Source organism: Lingula anatina, chromosome 7 (assembly GCF_051362555.1).
Source record: "Lingula anatina isolate TDL-2025a chromosome 7, LinAna3.0, whole genome shotgun sequence".
Classification (NCBI taxonomy): Eukaryota; Metazoa; Brachiopoda; class Lingulata; order Lingulida; family Lingulidae; genus Lingula; species Lingula anatina.
The window spans coordinates 24,319,554-24,341,319 of NC_141773.1; the positions used below are offsets into that span (position 1 = coordinate 24,319,554).

At 34.0% G+C, this 21,766-nt stretch overlaps 1 protein-coding gene across 6 annotated transcripts; it reads right to left on the bottom strand.

Annotated features, from left to right (window-relative positions):
- Window positions 1-10: 10 nt before the first annotated feature.
- LOC147760944 (VWFA and cache domain-containing protein 1-like) lies at window positions 11-21,680 on the bottom strand. 6 transcript variants are annotated; one of them, XM_087016545.1, is made up of 24 exons: window positions 21,404-21,680; window positions 20,358-20,560; window positions 17,954-18,016; window positions 17,203-17,364; window positions 16,819-17,036; window positions 14,235-14,394; window positions 13,702-13,924; window positions 12,965-13,090; window positions 12,293-12,372; window positions 11,904-12,042; window positions 11,249-11,522; window positions 10,773-10,884; window positions 10,210-10,372; window positions 9,836-9,972; window positions 8,850-9,016; window positions 8,522-8,632; window positions 8,085-8,207; window positions 7,797-7,896; window positions 5,960-6,055; window positions 5,635-5,769; window positions 5,052-5,170; window positions 4,004-4,129; window positions 3,024-3,151; window positions 11-2,838 (listed from the first exon to the last, which is right to left on the bottom strand). In XM_087016545.1, exons 2-24 carry the CDS (start codon window positions 20,502-20,504, stop codon window positions 2,519-2,521), a joined length of 3,429 nt encoding a protein of 1,142 aa, XP_086872671.1. In that variant the 5' UTR covers window positions 20,505-20,560; window positions 21,404-21,680; the 3' UTR covers window positions 11-2,518. The 6 variants fall into 6 exon arrangements, with proteins under 6 accessions (XP_086872671.1, XP_086872673.1, XP_086872674.1 ...); XM_087016547.1 differs by having other exon boundaries at window positions 21,362-21,680; XM_087016548.1 differs by lacking the exon at window positions 21,404-21,680 and adding an exon at window positions 21,254-21,274.
- Between the last annotated feature and the right edge of the window lie 86 nt (window positions 21,681-21,766).

Here is a 21,766-nt window from a genome sequence, read left to right on the forward strand (position 1 = left end):
AAAGCAAACATTTCAAGATTTTACAGATTTATTTGCACCAACAAAAGCAAATGTAAAAGTAAGGCACTTTCTCCAGGAAATCCAAATGATTGATTATTATGCCAACAAACAAACAAAAAAAAAATCGTTTCTCATCTGTGAAAAAATATGACATGAAAATCCAGTTTTATTTGTCATTATGACTAACGATCTGAGCACCAAATGTGACACATTCAAATATGTAGATGACACCACAATTCTAAGCTACAGGAATACCAAACTGCAGGACAATCTCCCTGATGCAACAACAGAACTCACTCTCTGGTCCCATGCTAATAAACTACCAAGACCAAAGAGATCATATTTGATTTCTCCAAAAAAGGACACAAAACTACACCCTTGCTAGTAGATAATCAAAGGATTGAGAGAGTGGGGTCTGCTGTCTTCTTAGGGGTTAGGATCAGTAGTGATTTGAGCTGGGAAGGTCACATCTGTGATATTTGTAAAACAGCAAGTAAAAGGCTACACAATCTTAAGCTTCTGAAAAGAGCGGGTATTCCAACCAATGAACTTGTAAGCTTTTATACATCAGTAATCAGACCTACATTAGAATATGCATGTCAGGTGTGGCACCCAGGTCTTACACAACAACAAACTTATAAAATTGAATCCATCCAGATTAGAGCATGTAAGATTATATTCCCAGAGCTGTCCTACGATGGGGCACTTGAAACATGTAAACTTATCACTCTTGCTTGTAGAAGAGATGAACTATCTAAAACATTATTGCATAACATGTACTCTAAAGGACACAAAATCCATCATTTGCTACCAGAGATAAATGAAAGTTCCTACACTTTGCACCAGGTTTATAAGTACACTGTGCCAAAATTGAGGACTGCACGATCGTCAAAAACTTTTATCCAATGGGCTTTATCTAATTTTAAGAACTGAGTTTTTTATGAATTTTTAATGTGTATCGAATCATTTTAACACTTACAAGTATGTTTTAAGATTGTTCATCTCACGACTATTTGTTTTTATTGTAAAATCCAACTTTTTAAGTTGCAAATAAATACATATTATTATTATTAAAATCCTGAATACAAGTTGGATTTGAGTCAGCAAGGAAATGTGTAAGTAAATAAAACAAATATTTTAATAACAATAGTATAGGATAAAGAAGGTGCCCATCATTACTACTTTATTAAAGTAATTGTATATACCATATTAATGCAGAAAAATATTTCCAAAATACATCTAGGATATTGTACATTGCATAGTGTGTCCATAAAAGTTCCCAGCATAAAACATCTGGAGTAATTAAAGCTTACATTATCAAATTAAAAAAAAAAATTGAAATGGCTGTTACTTGAGCAAAAGAAAAAGAGGTCTAAGACAGAGGAAAAAGTTGTCATTGGCCAATAAAACCATTCTTACCTGTCCCAGTGTATAACATTATAAATATAAACTGTAAACACATACATACAGATACAGACTGAAACCGTTTTTACCTTGACTGATAAGAACACTGCAAAAACCATTTCTTCGAAGGTCAAGGTGATACTATAAATAATTTATACAGCATAAATAATTCTTCCAGTAATAACATTTTTTTTCTTTTACTTGGTTTACAGCAGGGGTCCTCAATGTTAGGACAATTTTGTCATTGTTAACTTTTTTTTTGTAAAATAAATCCAGTAAAAAAATATATTCAGACACATATATTCAGATATTCACAATGCCTGTGATGTCTGTATATTATGCAATATTTTTCCATACAGATATGCATCATTTCTGAACTGCTCAGTTTCTCCATCTGGTTTCAAAATGATAATGCGTGAACAGTGTTCCAGATGAGTTGAGCAATTTCAATGACAGTTATATGATATGTATTAATATATAGTCTAAAATCTCATTTCTGGCAGAGTGGGGTATTCTTTGAGAAAACATGAACATTTTCAATGGATATTTCTTTTGTATAAAAGAAAAAGTATATTCAACAAAAATGTAAATAATGCTCAACCCTGTGTTAATTAAATGGAAATTAGAATGCACAGAGATTCAGTTCTCACTTCACTTCTCTTGAGTATTAATAATAATAATAATATCCTATAAAAATAGTTAATAATTAAATATATGTAATACAAAGAACATAAAGAGATAAAAAGCAGTGTTTTTGCTCATCTGGAATGTGAATTGGGATGAAAATCATGTTATCACATCTGGAATGTGAATTTGTATTGAATATCACATTAACATGTCTGGAATGGGACTTGGGCAAGTCATTTGTTGTCCTATCTTAAATCTGAATTGTGATGAATAAATCACATTATACAACGTGAGGAACATGTACCTACGTTAAGCAATTTCATTGCAATCCCGTATACACACCTGATACCAGTTTTTCAGATAAAATTATCTGGAAATGGCAAGACTTGTAAAGTGCAAGTGATGCTTAAGCCAAGTGCTCTGTCTCTCACATCCTAATCATATCACCTGTCTATAAGAAATTTGAAGATGAAATAAAAAAGCACTGTTACTTATAAGTGAACCCTTGCTGATAGACCTCTGTGTAACTTGGTGGGGGGTCCACATCAACATGTCCAAAGGAGGGTGGAGCAGACGGGTTCACAGGGGGGGAGGTTGTATCAGAGACAGCCAAGATATTGGAGCTGGGGCTATTCACAGTATGTGGTGTTATGGGCTTAGATGCACAGATCTTCCCTTTCTTGTACAACATGAATATGGTGATGATTAAGATAAGTAGTATAACTGCCCCTATGACTCCCCCAGCCACTGCCCCTGCATTGTTTTCATCAGATGTTTGTGTTTCACATTCAGGATCTGAGCAGGTATCTGTAATGGGGTAAGTATAAATAAATCTATAATTATCATAAATTAATACAATAATTATAATAAATTAATATATTTTAAAGTTGAAGTGAACCATTTCGACTAGCTATGCCCAGAATTTTTGCTTTTTTATCAGAGTTTGAGTGTAAGCACTTGTGCGAGTTTGTGCATGTGTACGCAATACATACCATTAGAACAGGACTGACCCAGTTTTCCAAAGTAACATACAGACTGGCTAGAACAGAAAGGGGACTCTAAAGTTTCTCCTTCTTTGCCCAAAGAGCACCAACTGCACCCCGCCACTAAGAAACAGGAGCTGGAATACATTAAGATACAGCTTTTTAAAAAACATTAGTAAGTTGAAAAATTTTTAATAAACACGAAAAAGATTGAACAAGCACACTACATAAAATGAAAATGTTAATTTAATAACTGGTAACACTTAGTGGACAAGCAACAATGGTGAAGTTTGCAAAATAATAATAACAATTACATTTAACAAAAATTCAATGGAAATAATCAAGAAAGTCATTTTCAAATCATTAAAAATCTTCTATGATCAAGTTAACCACATATGTTACAGTAAAAACTTTATCCAATAGTTCTAACTTCTACTTCCATGTGCTTAGCCCTGTGGTACAGAGTTAACTGGAATCTCTCTTCCACCGTCAGGAGAGCTATAACAACAGAAGCACCCTGACAACAGAGGGGAGTCTTCAGTAAACTTGGGAACTCAGGGCAATCCACTTAAGAGCTTGACAAGCCGTCTAAATTTCTACTTGCCCCAATCCAAAATCAATTTTTAAAAGACTTGGGAGGTTGTGGGGAAGTAAGGGGCAAAAACAAAATCAAATAGTGGTGGTGGTGGTGGGGGGGGGGGGGGGGGGGGGTGCTTTATAACAGCCAATTTACATTGGGCAAGTGGTTCATTAGCAAACACCTGTCTTTGTCTTAAATTCTAGTTGCCTGACTGCAGAATTCCCCAGGCGAATTCCATAATACCTCCAACAGTTATCATATGTTAAGTCTTCTACTAACTCCTAGGAGCTTTTTTTGAGCACTTTGCAAACAGTCTTCCACAAGTCTTATTTCAAATTGCACACCGATGGAAAAAAAAAAGAAGGTTTCAGTGACCTCTCAACTCAGGATGAACTCAAGTTGTACTTACTCTTGGGAACTTTTAGCTGAGCAGTTCACAGGGATGCAGAGGTCCAGGTCTTTCACCTTCTCGACTTCCCCCTTGGCAATATCTGTAAGGTCAGGCGCTGGGGAGGCACAGGTTTGGGCCGAATCACTAGAGTGAACAAGACATTCATATTTGATATGAATACAAGTTGCTAAGAAAAATATTAGAAGAAAAGGGGCCTATGGCCCTGAAACTGGGAGTTAGGGGGCTGCTTTTTTTTTTTTTTTTTTTTTTTACACAGAAACCGCCGATTGACTACATTTACTTCAAATACAGGTTCATTATTTTTGGTCTAATAGAATCAATAGTACAAGAAATTGATAAATGTAAATATCATAATTGAAGATCTAAAACAGAATGGTGAAAAAACAGAATGGTGAAGTATGAACTGGTCTATCTGTCTCAGAAGTAAAGTAGATGAATAGCAGCAAGGCTAATGTTTCCTTTCAATTTATACCCGACATGAAAAAAAATTCATTGTATTGTATTGTAAAATTGTATTCTGTGGTTGTGCCTTAAGGTTTGTTTAAGAAGAATAAAGATAACCGCATGTTTCACAACCACTTCCTATAATAAAAATTTGTACAGTAGTTAAAGCTGTTAGCCTAGCTGTGACAGGGACACTTACTATAATAAGTTGTAAAAATTTGTACATTAGTTAAAGCTGTCAGCCTTGCTGTGACAGGGACACTTACTATAATAAGGTGTAAAAATTTGTACAGTAGTTAAAGCTGTTAGCCTTGCTGTGACAGGGACACTAACTATAATAAGGTGTAAAAATTTGTACAGTAGTTAAAGCTGTTAGCCTTGCTGTGACAGAGACACTTACTATAATAAGGTGTAAAAATTTGTACAGTAGTTAAAGCTGTTAGCCTTGCTGTGACAGGGACACTTATTATAATAAGTTGTAAAAATTTGTACAGTAGTTAAAGCTGTTAGCCTTGCTGTGACAGGGACACTTATTATAATAAGTTGTAAAAATTTGTACAGTAGTTAAAGCTGTTAGCCTTGCTGTGACAGCGACACTTACTATAATAAGGTGTAAAAATTTGTACAGTAGTTAAAGCTGTCGGCCTTGCTGTGACAGGGACACTCGCAAGTTTGTCTTGGAGTACATTCAAACTTGGACGGAGACACGCAACTAAAAGGCTGTAAAATAATCATCACTTTAAAGTATCAGATACTGAGTATTCTATTATATCCATTATATTACAGAGATGTAAGCCTAAGTTACAGTGTTTTGATTTTGACCAAAAAATAATGCTAACAACTGTCAACAATGGGTGACCCATTCCTTACAGAAAGCCACCACAGTGGAAGTGAGTGGGTAATTAAGTAATCAGGCGACGTAATTCATGACTTCTTAGAAGGCTGTGAAAGTAAAAAACATTCAAAAAATGATACAGGGTCAAAATATTTCTTTCAACTTGAGCAAAACAATTAAAACTGGGATTCATTTATGAAGAATCAAACAATTTGTAAATAAATATTGAAAAGTAAGCCTTCAAGATTGTCATTTTTATAAAAATCTTTACATGATAAATCAATTTATTTGCTATATCAATATTATTAATATTTAAAATAATATTCAAAGTCATATATAATTGACTTACACAAGAACAAGAAATACTTTCTGACATATTCTTCCTGTAGATTATCAGGAAAATGTTGCTGTTATTAATTGGTCGTATTTCATATGATGGACTGCTCTGCATGAGATCCAGTCCATTAGGATTTGGCAAACTGACCTGAGAAATGATTCAAACAAGTTGGTTTAATAGGACAATATATCAAAATTTTACTTAAGAAATATGTAAAGTTTCTAACTTTATTGTAGAGAACAGTTAAAAGAGACAGTACAAAAAAATTTATCAGATTAGATGCCTTCATAATGAATAAAATATTAATCAAACATTTATAAAAACTGCTACCATTTACCTGCCAAAAGTATTGTTCCTTGATTGACTCAAAATCCAGGCAGCTTCTCTTGGACAGCAGCCCCCTAGTGATCAGGTTTGAACCTATTACAGGTTCCTGAAAATGAAATCCATCCTTTGCAATATGAAAAGGGAAACATTTTTCATGTACAGACACATATGTGTCTGTACATATAGCCATCACAAAACCCTATTCTGGGCACTGCCTCCGTAGTGGCAGTGAAAGAAAGAACATGTCACTTGCTCTTCTCACACTTACTGGAAAGAAACATAGGATTGAAATACAGCTTCAGTTGAAAAATTGTCTCATTAGTTAATTGTTTGGAAGTAATACAGGTGTTTTGTGAAAATGTTTATCTTTCACATGTTGCAATTTTCAATATGGGACTTAGAGCTTCCTTGGGCATGAAGCCCAGTGGTAATCAAATTTTCTTAATGTCCATGTTTTTAATAGTAGATATTTTAAAATTGGTGGTATTTATACAGTTAATCATTATGTAATGTTGCATCAAAATTGATAGAAAAACTACTTTGTGCTCTGCCACCATTAATATTATGTAAAGTGAAGTGTTACTTTCTATTTTTTTAACTAGTCTTATACAAGAATGATTCTTAGGATTGACATACAGCTCATATTAGAAAGCCAGCTTTATTGGACTATCATTTTTATTAAATTTATGCATTTTTTTGTGAAATTTTCATTTTTCTTATTCTGGCACTTTCTAATTGTAAACTTGAACTCTGATGAGCCTGAAGCCTTATGCTTTTACTTTCATCAGTGTTACCTGATGTGCATAATTAAAAGTTGATGTTGACTGTGCAGTTAAACATTATATATTATTGCATCAGAATTGGCAGTCTCCTGTTTTTGTGCATTATTGTTTTTCTGCTTTTCTTAATATAAGGTGTGACTTATGGGCCTGAAGACCTTTGATAGACAACTTTGTGTGGTCAGTCTGTAAATTCAGGCTAAATTCAGTGCTATAAACTCATTTGCCTAATTAAGTGGCCATTAAATGAGATTTCATAAAGCACACTTGTTAATATAGTGTTCATAATAAGGAAGCAGTGAATAGCAGCTTCATTGGAATTATATTTTTGTTGTTTTCTTTTTAATTTTTTCTCCAACACTGGCATTTTTAAGATGTGACTTTTAACTCCCATCCACCTGAGGCTCTGCACATTTTCTTTATTTCCACATAAGCAGTTGTATTGGTATTTATGTCTTTAAACACTATGTAATATTATTTTATGCACTGTCATCATTTTTCATATATTGGGACTTTCATCATGTGAATTTTCACTCTCATGGTGCTGAAACTGTAATCTTATTGAAGGGGTGGATTGAGACCATCTTCTGGGTCTCCTGGAAGACAGTCGGATTTTAAAGTTTATATTAATGGGTATCTATTTTTTCTGTTGGAAGACCACCAAAATGGAAGATGGATCAACAAAGATACTTTGGAATATTGTCAGAAAATATATCTGGATCTGCTCCTGTTATTGACCAAGTTACCTGTTGCACATGATTAAAAAATCAGTGTTGACTGACTGTGCTATTATAAGCATTATTAATTATTGCATCAAAATTGACAAAATGACCTATTTTGCATCTTTTTTTTCCTGTTTTTTGTCTGTACATTTGACAGCTTTGCTGCCTTGTTTTTGTTTTAAATACTGCAATTTGCATGTTTAAAAAGCAATTAATTCTTTTGATTATTAAAAATAATTCAGACAATCACTGCCTTATTTTTCCAATCTTAGAAAACTTGTATAAGCAATTCTGAATTCTAATTTACAATAAGTAATTCGCCCTGTTCAAGGTATGCATTGCTTACCTTTTTTAAAATGTGTACATTTTCAATATCAGGTGTGTCTGTAGCTTTTACAAAATCATCATGCATTACTATGAAACCACTGGAATCCATCACTAAGCAGCTAAAACATAATAAATATCCATACGTACCAATTAACAAAAAAGAATATTGTATGTAAACATATTCTTTTTCTCAATATAATATTTCTATCATCAAGCACTAGGTTAAAATTCAAAAATTCCCAAAGTTTTTCAAAAGTAAAAGATTTCTTTAAAATATTTTTATAATGTACATATAATTGGTTGTTACCTGTATCCAGCATCCCTACAGTTTGCATATCTGTCCTGAATCACCTGGTAGAAATAAGTAATGGTGAAGTCGGTCAAAATAACTGCCGTCACCTTGTCATCAAGTGTGTGCACTCCTCCAGCTCTGACATAATAATAATACATAAAAAATAATGGTGAAATATAATATGTCCATATTTCTATCTTGATGTTACTTTTCTGTCTTGTGTAAAGTTGGCCCAAAAAAGTTAAACATTATCAAATTTGTTGCTTGGGAGGTGAAATGATGTTCTATGAATGTGCCTGTAGGGTAAAACATGGTATGGGTCTTTAAAAACCAAGAAATTTTTTACCTTTAAAAATATGGCATTGTGCACTTTTATTTCATTAGAATATTGCTACCAAATAAATATGATATTATTCTATTTTATTATTATCATTATTACAGATATTACTCACTTTCCCTCATATAAAGTATGACTGAGTGTTATGACATAGCCAGAACCCCAAACATCCAAATATGGCGGCGAAACCACATTTGTGTCCTTGTATGTTAAGGTCCTCTTGAACCTAAAAAATGGAGGTAACAGTTCAAGGAGAATCTATTCAGTGTCTATTAGTGGATTAGATGGCATGTTTTTTAGAGGGAAGCCATATTTGACCTGCAGACTAGTTAGTCCACTGTTCTGAATGTGGCCTTAGCCTAACAATAATAAGACTGGATTTTTCTTCAGACTCGGGTAAAAGTTAATTCACTAAACATAATCTGACAAAAATAAACAGGTACCAAGCTCTCCTGGTGTGGTCGTAATTTTTTGTCAGCTGCAACCCTGGGAGAAGTCTCATCAATCCGTCCATTGTTCCAATAGATCTATATACAACAAAGTCTGCTGGTTTCCTCTTCCAGATTTCTTCAGCTTTGTATGTGATCACTACACTGTCCAGAATGGAGGTCTGGGAAAGAAACAGACACCAAAATACTACAAATGATAAACAGAATCAAATTCTATCCATATTTTAATGGATTAAGTAAAGTAGTATTCTATAATAATAATATCAAATTATTTTTAAGTAACTGGAAGAAAAACAGACAGCAAAATACTAAATGACAAACAACCAAAATGTCTAAATATTTTAATGGGTTAATGAATTTAATAATCTATAATAATAATAATATCAAGTTATTTTAAAGTAACTTCACTTTACAATGGTGACTTAGTCTTTGCCTATGTTTCTAAATTACTAGGCAATTCAGGAGAACACATCCTCACAGATGTGTTCCTTTGAACATTTTGAATCATGTCACACCAGAGATTTACATGAAACTATCACAAGTCAAATGTGTGGAGGGGGGAGGGAAGAGTATTTACGACTGGATTTCCATACCTAGATCAATCTAACAGGATCGATCCATCTCCACGGGGTTCTCACTAATTTGCTTTCAGCTTAAGGGGCTTATAGATGTCTGGCATGCCCAAAGAAGCTGCTAAACAATTATAGTTAATTACCCCCAAGCAGCTTCAGTAGGTGTGACAGAATTCTAAGCCACAAGATAATTGCAATTTAGTGAGAATCCCCTTGGAGATAGATGGATCCACAGGTAGTATGACAGGGTCTGGGAATGATCCCTAGGGCTTATGACATAACTGCAGACACCACACTGTGCCTCAGACACCTGTCCTGCATTAGAATTGACAATTAGATCTGTCACAAATACTGCATTTTTAAGGCACAGATTAACTCAGGAGCCCTTATATAGAATACACAACTAACCTTCAAGCCAGGGTTCTGTGAGCTCTGTCCTGTGAGATATCTCTCATATTGTGTGACATTGGTGGCTGTTTCCTCAGTGTTAAGATAGTGATATGGCTGTCTGAAGGCCCCTGGGGTGAGCATCACTGCACTAGAGTCTGTAATATGGACAATAATTTAAAATCAAACAAATATCATCTTTTTCTACTCTGCATCATTATTACTACCATTTTGCAGAATACTATTTGAGGTATATTTTGATAAAATTAAAGAGAGATCTTTTACGACAAAATATCAATTTCCTGAATCATTTTCATTCAAAAAAACCATGTGGCTTATCACAGCATACCACACATGTTAAAGCTCTTGCATATGTTACTATAAAGAGTACGAACCTTTCGATGCATATCGAGAAAAGTGCTTGCATGGACTTGATGGAGGTTCGAGGTCATATCTGTGGTAGTTAAACATGGCCGACGTTGCAGTCTGAGGTGACGGCACACTGATTTTGTCACCCTCTCCAATGACAAGACATACCGAGATATTACTCCCAGGAATCTGAAAAAACGTGAGTTGGTCCTATCTTGTAGTGCCACCTATTTGGGATAAAAGAGTTATTTCCACGGTGTTGTGATATATTGTCATTGTTACAGTACTTAATGTAATCAAGAGTGAGATTGTGACAGAAATAAACAAGTAAAAAATAACAGAATGATATAATGATGGGGCCAGTCTAAAATGCACATAATCATGTAAACCATTTAGTCAGATTGTACGCAGATGCACATTTTAACTTTTTCTTTAAACCAAAAAATTAAAATTAAATGAAGCACAACTGAAACTAAAATTAATCTTTAATTTAGTAGCTCCCTGTCACAAGTTTTCAAATGCATCTTTCCTAGTCATTTAAAGTTACTTATAATCAGAAATTAGTCTTTATTTGAAGCTGAAGTCTTACTGGTGCCCAGAAGTAATGTGACATGACATTTGTTATGCTGACACCTTCTCTGAACACATCTCCTCTGGCCTGTGTTCTGGTGGAAACAAAGCTGCTGTTATCCTCCTCACCCCTGAGAAGAAAAATAAAAAATAGATGTTTTAATTGTGGCAGGAAGAGAGTTAAAAAAAATGACCTGAAGTAGGCAGAGATTAACACAGCAATACTGCTGGAAGACAGATCTGACACAGTGCTTCAAATTCAAGTAGCAGTATGTCATGAGAAAAATGTAGTTGCAGATTCTTTGGATTTATCTGATGCCCAAAATCTCAAATATCATCTCTCTAATTCCTTAAAAAAGATAATAAAATGCTAGAACTAAGGATATTTAAGCTTGAGATATACTTCTATAAAAACAGCACTAAAATCTGGGTATGATCTGACTCAGAAAATTACATTTGTCTATAAAGCTAATATATAAAAGCAACCAATCTAACTTGATCATGGAGCTAATCACTGCTTTCGCAGCAGGTGCCCTCTCCAAGTGATGAATATCCACAAAGATAGGATCATCTGTGACATCATAGGGTCTTGGCAGCAGAGGGTGGGAATATGTCCTGCCATAGCCATTGATAACAAAGGCATAGCTCAGTTCACCCTTGTCAAAATAGGTGGCTTCAGAGAGGAGTTCACTCATGGCAACATCAGAGCAAGCTACACCAATCAGTCGGCCACTGTGGTATGCAGGCAAGCAGATGGAGGTGATGAGACCTGAAATTTAAATAGGAAGCAATCTATAGAAAAACATTAATATATAAATTATATTCATCAAATTACCTGCTTCTGACCTTATAAATATGTTTAAGTAATTCTAAGTTCTATTAGCATTTCAAAATATTTATTGTTTTGTTATTCCACTTTCCATTAGCATTTTAAAATATTTGTCTTATTCTGTTCTGTAGCTCAAATGCCTCACATCATTAAGCTTCACATTATAGTTTTAGGTTGAATAAATCATATTTCTCTAACTGAGCTGATCTGATTTTAGGGTCAATCAGTGCAGTTTCATAATCATGGCACCTGACACATAGAAATTAAGAAGTTTAGTTTAGCAATTCACTTGGGTGTTGGTATGATCAAGTTCAGCCTTACCTGTCCCAAATAAGTCTATATATGGTACAGAGAACTGGGGGTCTATAATGGGACTGCCAGTAGAGCTGAAGATGTCGTAGTAAGACGCCATGGCAGAACGAAGACGATTTGGGTCTGTAACATGAGTGAAGGTGCCAGCCTGCAAGGAGTTTGTAAAAATTTTTGGTAAATTTCTAAGTAAATATTTCATTCCCTTTTATTGTTTAACTCTATAATTTTTCTAGCCCCCTCAAAAGCAATTATCAAGATATGCAAGTCACACACCTGATATACAAAACAATTATTTTTTCAAGCGTGAGAAAAAGTGATATAAAGAAATACTTTAAGTAATTTTTAAGTAATTCAACCAATTAGCATTAATGCAATTATGAAAGTTTTGAAAGCCTCACTGTAATTTCCCCATAAGATTGACTGCTTAGAGTCTGGGCAGCCATGTTCCTCAATTCAGTGAGAGAACTTTCCTCCAGGGCTAAAATTGAAATAGAATGTTTGAGTGCATGGGTAACGAATGGTTGACTTTTATTAAATCTACTAAAAAAAGGCGATTTCAAAATATTTTTCACTTCTTTGTAGTGGATTTCTAAAAAAATATATATAATAAAATATAGAACAATTCAGCTGAATGGATCTTGTCTAAGGGTGCATTCCCAGATATTTAGAGCGATCCAGAGATTTAGATTTAGATCGACCTAACTCCCTGGGGATTCACACTAAATTGCAGTCAGCTGAGCGCACACCATAGTTAATTACCCCCTTACAGCTTTTAGTAGGCGGGACAGATGCTTAAGCCGGCTAAGCTGACAGTGATCTAATGAGACTCCCCACAGGGATAGATCGATCTAAAATCTATGGGAATGGGGTCTTAGTGTCTCCACCATCTTATCAGAAAAAACATAAATTTAAGCAAATTAATGGTGTCTGTTGTCCCCTGGTTAATCCCAACCTTTCACCATATCATGGTAGTGCTCAGTCTGGTATTTGTGGATGATAATTTACAGAGTGATATAATTATTAAACAATTATTATTATTATTATCAATATAATTTAAAATGCAGACTTACACTGGCCGAGACCAAATGTTAAGATGAGGACTTGGTTGCCAAGGATGGCATTTTGATCCCGTATGGTCTCCAGAGGATTTCCGCCCTGGGTTCTTTTACCATCAGTTAGGAATAATATCACTTTATCTGTAATAAATGACTCAAGAGGTAAAAGGCTGGATACTTGGTAGAAAATTTTTGAGTTTTAAATTTGAATAAGCATCACGCCATGTAAAAACTATGTTACAATTTGAATAAATTGATAAAAAAATACATAATAATGAAACACAAATATGAATATGAGATGAAAGCACTATTCTTGAAATTGATCACTGTGGATTTTCAAATATACTGCACTCTATTTACACAGAAAACATGTGACAGCATCAGTTAAACTATACTTTGCAACACAGAATTTAAATTAAAAAATTCTTTCATCTAGCTTACAATTTTAATATTTAACAAAACATTGTAAATTTTGTAAAAAAAAAAAAAAAAAAAGTAATTCTGTGTAACAACACACCATAATATGCAGTCAGAAACTAAAAAAATCTTTAATGTGGCCTAACAAAAATCCTGCATTGCAAGAAGGCAAAGAGTAATGAAATACCGAAGCAAAGCTCAAAAGATGGCACCAAGCAGAAGGCTGTCACAAGTGGCACAAAATCATCAAGCGTGGAGTAGTCTGTGAATGCCACTCGCTAGCGTGGGCAGGACAGGCAGAGATCAATGGAAGATTGAATGAAAATGAAACCTACTTCTTTTTTCACCTTTAAAGGAATTCTCAGAACTATTGAATAAAGAGAATGCTTTTTCCATAGCGGCTTGGTAATTAGTTGCTCCGACTGCCCTCAGACTATCAATGTATTTTTTCAAGTTCTTGGCATTTTGTGGCGTGGCAGCAGCTAGAGACGTGGTATAACAGGTGCTCTCTGACAGCACTGGCGTGGACGCAGCCGAGGAAAACGACACTAATCCAATCTGTAGAAAGATAATAAAAGTCAGAGCACTGAAGACTATGATTAAAATAAGAGTGAACCTGAAAATTGATTTTGTTGTGTAATTATGCCAGAAAAGTTAAAAAATACACACACACACACACACACACACACACACACACACACACACACACACACTAAAAATGACGAAAATCTGGAAAAATCAGAAAAATCACATCCCTGTAAGTTCTTTGTTGGGAATGCTCTGAAAACAGACTCAACAAAGTATGCAGACATCCCCACACAAGTAAATTATCAATTAAAAAGATTAAATGAAAACTTGTCTGACACACCCTGTCATTTGCACTCAAGGTTTCCACAACAGTTCTTGCAGCATCTTTGGCAATCTGGAGCAGTGTCTTGCTGTTGTGATATGTTGTCATGGATCCTGATGTATCTATGACAACCACAATGTCTTTGGGAACTGGAGTGGCTGCAGACACATAGAATGGCCTGAAATTATAAACTTTTAATTTCTAACACTGTAAAATATAGTCTCTTTGTGTTTTTGTCTAAATACCTAGTTTGTATATACCAATCCAAACAAATAATAAAAAAATACAAAATTATACAAAAGGTCACAAAATTTTGCATAATTTGACATAATTATATATTTTGTAAAGGCAGTGATTTTTTCTTCAAATCATCAACTTGAGATAATAAAGCTCCATGAGATGCATTCAGAATACCCCTACATAATATTATCTTTTATTTTCCTTAATGCCAATTTCACTTTACTCAGGCATTCAAACACAGCATACAAAGACATTAAATTTTAACAAGGCAGCAAAGCTGTCAAATGTACAGACAAAGAACAGAAAATAAAGATGCAAATAAGTGAAAAATTAAATTTTCACAAAAAACTGTTAAATTGCCAGAAAAATTTACCAAACAGACTGTGTTGCCAATTGAAGCTGTATGTTAGACCCATGTTTCTTTCCTGTAAGTTTGAGAACAGTAAGTGACATGATTTCCCTTAAATGGTCATCATAGGAGCAGTGCCCAAAATAGGGGTTTCTTCAAATTTTGATGCAACATTACATAATGTTTAACAGCATAATGACAATCAAATGTTATTAATAAAATATTAGTAACATGGACATTCAGAAAATGTGACAAGCAAAAGTCTTCAAGATCATGGAACTTTAAAGTCACACCTTGAAAATGCCAATATGTGAAAAATTAAATTTTCACAAAAAACTGTTTAACTGCCAAAAAAAAAAATAAATAAATAAATAAAAATACCAAACAGAGTGCATTGCCTACTGAAGCTGTATTTTAGTCCCATGTTTCTTTCCTGTAAGTTTGAGAACAGTAAGTGACATGATTTTCCTTAAATGGTCATCATGGAAGCAGTGCCCAAAATAGGGGTTTCTTCAAATTTTGATGCAATATTACATAATGTTTAACAGCTTAATGACCATCAATTTTTAATTATAAAATATTTGTATCACAGATATTCAGAAAATGTGACTAGCAAAGGTCTTCAGGCCCATGGAACTTCAAAGTCACGCCTTGAAAATGCCAAAATGTAAACAAGACAGCACTGTTCTGAAATGGGTTTATTTCCATTTTTAACACTTTTTTAACATAAAACAAAATAAACATTTTACTGCCATTTTATATGACCAACTAAGAAAATTGATGAGATGGGAAAAGTATCAATAGAACAGTGTTAAATGTCCAATTTCCTCCATTCTGAGATTCTGAACATAGTGGATGATTGAATCTGACAAACTGCAATGATATGAGTTTATTTCCATTTTTGACACTTTGTTACACAATACATGATAACAAGTTTACCATGTTTTTTACATAATCAACTAACAATGTTGTAAAGATGCAGAAAATATCAAACAAACACTTTTAGGCATCTTATTAGTTAAATAATGAGACTGTTAACATGCCTAATAATTGAATCTGAGGAAATTTGAAAAACAGTATAACTTCTAAAATAATGGCCCGATTATGCTGATTTTCGAACTCAACCTGCGTTTTAGTAAGATTGACCACTCCTGTGAGTATAATTACAATTGGCCAATCCGTTTTTCTTATATTGTGTTATCAGTGTTGTATTTATATTGAAAATAGTGAAAAAACAGCATAAATTCCCTAAAAATGGCCCAATCATGCTGATTTTCGAACTTGACCTGCGTATTAAGAATATTCATCAGTTCTGTAAGTTTCAAGTCAAAAGGTAAAATGGTTTTCCACTTATCGTGTTATCGGTGCTGCATATATGCTGAAAAAAGTGAAAAAACAGCATAAATTCCCTAAAAGTGACCCGATCATGCTGATTTTCGAACTTGACCTGCGTATTATAAATATTCATCAGTTCTGTAAGTTTCAAGTCAAAAGGTAAAATGGTTTTCCACTTATCGTGTTATCGGTGCTGCATATATGCTGAAGAAAGTGAAAAAACAGCATAAATTCCCTAAAAGTGACCCGATCATGCTGATTTTCGAACTTGACCTGCGTATTATGAATATTCATCAGTTCTGCAAGTTTCAAGTCAAAAGGTAAAATGGTTTTCCACTTATCGTGTTATCGGTAAAAGTGCACGGCGACGACGACGGCGGCGACGACGACAGACGCAGATGATGGCTATATGTACAGACACATCTGTGTCTGTACATAAAAATGATTTTTGAACATGTCCATGATCATGATGGCCCATCAAAAATCCATCTCTATATCTTTTGCCTTTGCAAATGTAAGTGGAAGATTCTGATGTTTTACATTTTCCATTGTAAAAGTTATAAACATAACATGTTTCAGTGATATTAATTAAATGTTGAAAATCAGAAAACTCACTTATTTCACATACAAATTGTCCTCAACAACCTGAAATTTTAAGTCAGACATTAAGTTACTTACCTGAACCTTGGATCATAACTATCACAGTCAGGCACACCTGTGGGTTTCACTGCAGGATAATTAAGGAGTATACCATCTTCTCCTCCAAAGTACTGCCACTTCAGATTTGGATTGATGCGGATGTTTTCCTTCATCACTTCCACAACCCTTGCCGTAGGGAATTTTTTATTCACTGAACTCTGGCCTGCTACTGTCACACAAGCCTTGTCAAAGTTGACCTGTCAATTTTTGAAAATAAAATTTTTCAAATACGTGCATATGTACACATGCATACTCATGTGTTTTGTGCATTAGTGTAAACTTTGTATATGTGTGATTTGTGAATATCTGCCCCTGCATATGTATATATGCCCATGTTTGCATATGTATGTGTACATCACAAACCTCCTGACTAAACCTCTTGTCATAAGTAGCTTCCACCACTTGGCAGCACTGTGTCATAGATCTGACACTGGAGAAGCTGGCGTAGTCATCTTCAATAGCATCTTTGATCTTGGTCAGTGCAGAGATCGGACCTTGGAACTTGGTTCTCAGTGAATTGGCAAGCTGAATAAAATTTCAATACATGGAAAACATTTATATGAGGATTGGTGTAATGAGATTACAAGGCATCATTTGAAGTAACGTTGCCATGGGCATGATGGTGGTTACAATTTACTGACAGAGCCTGAATTATCAGGATTGGTGATTTGTGTAACTATACAATTTATATGAAAACTTTGTCGGCTTTTTTTTGGTCAACAGGTCTTCAAATGGCAAATTTTTATTTTAAAAAATTTAAAAGAACTGAAACATATCTCAATGACATAAAATACTAAAAAAATGTTCTTTTCATTTCTCAAATAAATATAAGCATTTCACTTATATTCAGGTTGTGATTACTGAAATAAAAGCAATTAAATCTTCTTTCTGAACAAATATCTAAAGGTTAAAATCTATTTTCTCTCTTATATTTCTCAAAAGCCTGATACATGGAACTATATGATTTATGAAGACAGCCTATAATAATAAATGATAATGTAAATACATAATTACGATGTCCCACCAAACTCTTAATAGTTATCTTATGTTAATGTCCACAACTGAGAGTTCTGACCAAGTGGTACTGTGTACCAAACAACTCCCAAATATTTACTTCTCTAATATTCCCTGGGCCATCAATAGCATCTTCTCTATATGACACTTTGTCATATTCTGCCTGAAAAGTAAAAGATTTTAATCAAAATAATAACATAAAAACATTCTATGTGATCATTTAAAATCTAATTTGTACATTTTTTAGAATTATCTCCCTGATTATTTACTGTTGCCTAAATTTTTGTCCATATATATATAACAAGCAGAAAATTATTTCGCATATTTATTCTGAAAAATGTTTACATTTAATTGATTGTGCCCACTTTCTTATTTAAGCTATTGAACAATATTTTAAGTTTTAAAGTGAAAATTCATTTAATTAAATTTTAAAACACACATTATCTACACTCTTCTAGCATCAATTATCAAATTTTAGGCAACAATAATCAATTTTTGGCTTCTTTGTAATAATATAAAATAATGTTATAAAATTATATATGTTATAAAATCTGTTTTTCAGGGCAAAATTTAAAGTTTATATGTCTTTTACACATCATTTTAATTGTCAGATTTAATTATTTCCATTTGCTTTTTTAGGCAGTTTTGTACAGCCACTAAGCCCAACTGTTTGTCTTTTTAAACATAATACATGTAAATATATGCTTCATATTATCATTCAGTAACCACATCAGATGACTCACACCTACATTAACCTAAATTACATACATCCACTTCTTATCTTTTAATTTATCAATTCTTGGAAAAGAAGCATGAATAATCAAACTCTCAGGGTACTGATGGAATACATGTAGCTCCTGTTACTGTTATTGAAAATTGCTATGTATAGGCTGGTGGCCTAAATATTGCAAAATACAGTCCGTAATGTATTTTTCTTTAATCAACAGTTTAATATTGACATAATTTACTTCCAATATTTTGATGTCTAACAGTCTCAGCAGCTTCATCAAGGAATGAGGCTATCCAGGTGAATAGCCTCTATTCACAGGGCTAGACACTAACTTTTTTGAGCACCTGTCCGTCGGACAGGTGGTCATAAATTTGACCTGTCCGATTTTCAAACCAACCTGTCCAACAAAACCAATATATATATTTTTTTCTATTCATACCTAGAACTTTGTAAATTAATATGTATAGTCATACATTTAATGTATTTATTACCAAAATACTCAATCAAATGAGCTGGAAAAATGCACCTTAAAGTGAATTTATATTCAGATAAAAAATTGTTTTTTCATACTTGTGAACTCGTGAAGATTAAATCTTGCATATAAGTCTGATTTAACATAGTTCCAATCAGGGCTTCTCCTAGGATTTGGGGTACAGGGTCTACTAATTGTAAATCTGCAATTTGATAACAGATTCACATGAAGTTTAACAACAGCTAAGGAAAAAAATACCCTGAGTGGGAAGTGGGGAGGGGGTACTGTTAAATTAATTTTATTAAAATATTCAAAATTAATAATATTTGAATATAGTTCAATGAAAAGTTAAATAATATTCATTTTATAATACTTTACTTATATTTATGTAAACAATTTAACTTCTTTAGGGGTTATCATGTGTTTGATTTTTCTTTAATATATGAATTAAATAAAATAAGTATAAAAATTTCCCCTTCTTTTTATTTAAATTCTCATATTTGTTATTACCAATTTCTTCCTTACATCAATATCATTTTGGTATATGACAGCAATGTTAATTTATCATATTCCAGCACTAATTTTTAACTGTAAATAACATAAGTGATGCTAGAGTCCTTTAAGAAAACATCATACATAATTTCAGGTTATATTTTGGCAAATAAAATACATTTCAACAAGATCTTCAGTCCAAAAGAACGTATTTGATTGACAGTCAGTATGTTGCCTTGACAACAAACTAGATATAGCCAGTTCATCCAGTTCAATCTGGCTTTATACCCAGTACAGTACTTGTGTAGTTTCTGTCTTTGGAACGGTCTTTATGACTAGTGCATGTAGATTTTGAACTAAATAAATATTCAGTAAAGAACCTGATACGTGAATAGATTTTGTCTGATGAAGTTCTGGAGGGTGTTCACTTTCATAATTTGGCGGTAAGTTTACTCAGACTTCGTTTTGCGACTGCATGTGTTTTGTGCCAAAAGTAGGTCACTCTTTTCAATGCCGTCTAGGAAGAGAATAAAAGACGTTAGTATGCAACAAAAAATGATTTTTTAAAGACTTTTGCTCCAAATTTCTCACAAAACATGACCTGTCCGTCGGACAGCCAACCCTGCAACTTCACCTGTCCGAACTGAATTTTTACCTGTCCCGGACAGGCGGACAGGCGCTAATGTCGAGCCCTGATTCAGGAGATATACTTGCCCCCCCCCCCCCCCACACCCACTTCCATTGCCTTAGGATGGTACCATCATTTCTGTTAAAAATATATAAAACCAAAGTAACCACAGAATGTCTCACCTGCATTTCTTCTACCCCCAGTGCATCATTAGCTATTTCCCTTAACACCTGTCCTAATATCCCACCATCAATTAATGTGGCTCCACTTGACACAGTTAATATGGCCAATATGGTTATTGTCAGTATATGGAACATTCCTCCAGACATACTCTTTTTTTTTATGTGATGTCTTGTGTTGTCTTCTGAAACTTGTTTGATGTTAACTGAAACAACAAAATTATAGGATTTGATTTTGATTTGATTTATTTCATATTTAAAATTAATCCTATACATAAAATTTTATGCATAAAGAGACATTATAAGTTCATGAATTACCCAATGAGTAAACAAAGCCAGCTACAGTGCCAGCTCTCATAAATGATAACTTAATGTTAGATTTGTCTTAATTCCAGCTTTTAAGTCTCAATTTTAGGCAAACTCCATGCATATACCCATGCACGGTGTGACTGAAATACGCAATACAGCGCAACACAGTGCAATACACTTCAAAAATCAAATCCAGTTGCAATTACACAAAAGAAATGACCATTCCCAGCAAAGCAGGGTGGTATAAAAACAACCTTTATTACTAGGTAGGTAATATCGTTGATATAACTTAACAAATCAGCAAGACTTTTATATTGTACGGTTGGCAGCCATGTTGGTGAGTGGCTTTTCTTGGCGCCTGACCAAACAATGAAAAAGTTGCAAAGTTGTATCAGCAATATTAATTACTTTGTACTATATTTTGCTTTTATATCGCCCTATTTTATTTGAGATTACCCTTTCCTGTGTTTACTTGCAACTGGACTTGTGTTATCAAGTGTATTGTACTGTGTTGCGCTGTATTGCAGTGTATTGCGCATTTCAGTCACACCCGTATACCAGAGTACACGGTACGAGTATCTGACAGTCACCAAGCAGTTAGGATAGATGTGCGTGTCCCTAATCAGCCCCCTTTTGTAGTATGGTTTGCTCAAAGGCATTATGTACAGTATGCAACATGTCATTATTTATAAACACACCTTGAATCGGTGACAATGCCTCGCATTCGCATGACCCTTTACCTGTACATCCGGGTGGGGAAAGCGTTAAATTCCCATAAAAAATTCCACCTTTAAAAATCCTTGCATCCGTTATTCTCAATGCGCTGATAACTGAGTGTCAAACGTATAAAAGAACTGGCATTTTCCCCCGCATATTTTACTTTTAAATTATGGACGACAACAAGCAAACAAATGCGTATTCTTACAGTCGGCATGACGTCACAAGATGGCCGTTAATGTGAAGGTCGTATATAAATAGGTCATCGCTAATGACGCTATAATCCCCGCGAAATTGTGATCAATGGAGATGAAAAGCATAGCAGTCCGTAACTACATCAATTTCGACATTTGAAAGGGAAACCTCTTCCAAATTTGTGATTCTCC

Coding starts and splice junctions, on each gene's coding strand:
- LOC147760944 (XM_087016543.1), bottom strand. CDS start 20,712: ATGAGAGCTGGCACTGTAGCTGGCTTTGTTTACTCATTGG. Junction 13,925..14,234: donor CCTTGAGTGCAAATGACAGG/GTGTGTCAGACA, acceptor ATCTTTCTACAG/ATTGGATTAGTGTCGTTTTC. Junction 5,171..5,634: donor AAAGTATTTCTTGTTCTTGT/GTAAGTCAATTA, acceptor ATTATTTTACAG/CCTTTTAGTTGCGTGTCTCC.